The sequence below is a fragment of the Octopus bimaculoides genome, chromosome 6 (assembly GCF_001194135.2).
Source record: "Octopus bimaculoides isolate UCB-OBI-ISO-001 chromosome 6, ASM119413v2, whole genome shotgun sequence".
Classification (NCBI taxonomy): domain Eukaryota; kingdom Metazoa; phylum Mollusca; class Cephalopoda; order Octopoda; family Octopodidae; genus Octopus; species Octopus bimaculoides.
This window is the reverse complement of record NC_068986.1, coordinates 1,280,278-1,283,034: the sequence shown is the minus strand read 5'-3', so window position 1 is coordinate 1,283,034 and position 2,757 is coordinate 1,280,278. Positions and strand designations below refer to the sequence as shown.

Sequence of the window (2,757 nt, the reverse complement as noted above, 5' to 3'; positions counted from 1 at the left end):
GTGTGTGTGTGTGTGTGTGTGTGTGTGTGTGTGTGTGTGTTTGACTCAGCTATACATCACTTAAAGTTTCATAGGCACAAGACATGTCTACCTTATCATATTTTCAGAGACAAACTGTTATCAAATGTGTGTAACTCTAACCAAAGATGCTGAGTGCTACTTTCTATGATTTGTTCACTCACTTGTTCACACATAAACAACAGACTTCCACAGAGATTCTGCCATGATAGAAAACACTTGTTTAAAATGTTACCACAAAGGTGAGACCAAATTCCAAACCACACACCTCAACTTCTTAACTATACCTTGTTATAAATTCATTTTAAAAAAGTGAATATATGTCACATTGTGTTTTGAGAGTACTACTGTACATAACAGAAATTAAAGGCATGTCAACCTGAAATATATTGTCCATCTAAATTGTACTGATTATGGCCTAACACATAAGAAATTGAAAGGGTGTGACAAACTCAGTTCATCAGGACCTTTACCAATGATAGTACTTATATATTATACAAACAAACACACATGCATTAATGTATGTATGTATGTATGTTACTTGTATCAGAGAGAAAAAAGTAATGTTAAGTATAGTCTAGGATAAAAATAGGACCGCACTGTAACCGATGTTCTTCATCTGTCGATTATCAATGTGTTTGAATTGATTTTTAAAAGGTTTTCTAAGAAGAGGAGGAGGGGCAGTACTCATGACTCCTTCCAGGGCTGCTGGGGGAAAGTGGCAAAGTTATCCTTGTTCCAAAGACCTAACCTGAATACTAGTATAGAATGGACTCTATTAAAAGCACTGAAGCACTAGGTGATGAGGTTAAACCAGTTGTCATAATTTCCTGTCCATAATTCTGCTCTGTCAGAGCCAACCCTACCAATTGAACAGTAGCCATTACAGATTTATTATAGCCATGATCTTCTCGGAAGAAAAATGGCAAAAAATGCCTGGCTAATGAAAATATCTTGAAATAACAAAACATCTTTTAGTGTCATTTAGTGGATTTTTTTTGTCATACATTATTCAAATGCTATCAATTGTTATCCCATTACAGGATTGTTTTCATCTAACATATTATAAAAATATTATCATTTTCAAGATTACAGCACATTTTAATATGGCTATCATCATTAACTTTTCATGTAATATCAATTAGATAGAATACACAGTTGTTATTAAAAGCAAAACTGAAGTGATACAGCAAGAGTACTTCAAACTGTATATTTTAAGTTTTAAACAATTAAACAGCATGCTCACAATATAGACAGGGCGGACATGACTGGAACACTAATTAAATGACTTTTTTTCCCATCAACATAGTACTTTGGCATTTGGTATGTTTCAATCAAAGCAATCAAACGCAGATGTTTACTTTGTTCTACACAAAATGGGTAAAATGTTACTTACTAGCCATTTGATGATATCTAAATGTCCCATTTGTGATGAAGCATGTAAACAAGACATTCCATCAAAAGCAGTTATCTTTAAGGATCCTTTTGCTTCGGTAACAATGTACTTGAGGATGTCCAGCTTCCTTTCTTGACTTGCTAAATATGCAGGAGTAGCGCCATTGTTCATTTGCATATTCACAGACCTGTAAAGTAAAATTTCAATATTACTAATACATTCAACCAAGGTGGTAGATATAAAAGCAGAACTAATTTAGCTATTTCTCCATAGACTGAAAAAAAATTATGAATAGTCTTAATTGATTTTGGAACCTTTTTGAACTCTCATCAGCGGTATTTACATCAATTTGGCCAATCCCAGAGAAACAAGCAGCCAATCTGTTTATATACTCAACAATTCCAGTAGCCACAGAGAACTGGAGCTACTAAGTAGCATACTACGGAAAATAAAATAAAATATTACATCTATTTTTATATAGACAAAATCAAAAATATGGAATTATTGAAACTACAATTTTTCAAAAAAGCAATGAATTGAAAGAGTAATCTGGTTTTAAATCCTGCCAAGGTCAATTCTGCTTTTCATCCTTTCGAGGTTGGTTGATAAAAAAGAAGTGCCAATCTAGGGCAGTGGATTGGTGTCTTGCAGTAGCTGTTTCAGCTTTTGTGTTCTGATAACAACGGTGATGACATTGGAACCAAGCTGTACTAATCCAAGTTAACAACCTTTCCCTGGGATAAACATTGGTGAGATGGACAATGGAGCTTGGTATGTATGGGCCACTACTAGTTTTCCTAAAAATACTTGCATAGGCCTACACATACATGTGCAGATGCATGGTCAACATTGACCAATAGAAGTCCTATGAATTTTTAAAAGAATAAAATAGATAAACTACGTCACTATCTTTATTGTTTTTGTTTTTTTATGGCTTAGCTATAGGATAAAGGGTAACTTGAACTAAATGTTTACAGTGAAATTCTTTAACCTCTCGCAATCATCATCATCATCATCATCATCGTTTAATATCATTGTTTTCTACATAGTTGCAAGGTTTATATTTACAGAAGCAGTTGTGGTTATGTAGCGAATAAATTTACTTTACAGACATGTTGTTCAGTATTTGATCCCTGTGTGTGGAACTTTGGGCAAGTATCTTAAACTATAACCTCTTAGTTCACCAATATCACGTTGGTGAAGTTTAGCAGATGGAAAATTTGCAGAAGCCCTCTTCCATCTAATACATGCAAGCATGGAAAAGTAGACATTAAAATGAAGATGATGAGATAGAAAATACATATATATATATATATATATATATATATATATATATATATATA

At 33.3% G+C, this 2,757-nt stretch overlaps 1 protein-coding gene across 3 annotated transcripts in view; it reads right to left on the bottom strand.

The window, feature by feature from the left end:
* Window positions 1–2,757, bottom strand: part of LOC106881072 (espin) — a 177,035-nt gene that overhangs the window by 111,306 nt on the left and 62,972 nt on the right. For all 3 annotated transcript variants that reach the window (XM_014931286.2, XM_014931284.2, XM_014931285.2), the window contains exon 2: window positions 1,415–1,601. In XM_014931286.2, coding sequence (XP_014786772.1) covers window positions 1,415–1,601 — 187 coding nt within the window. The remainder of the gene's footprint in view (window positions 1–1,414; window positions 1,602–2,757) is intronic.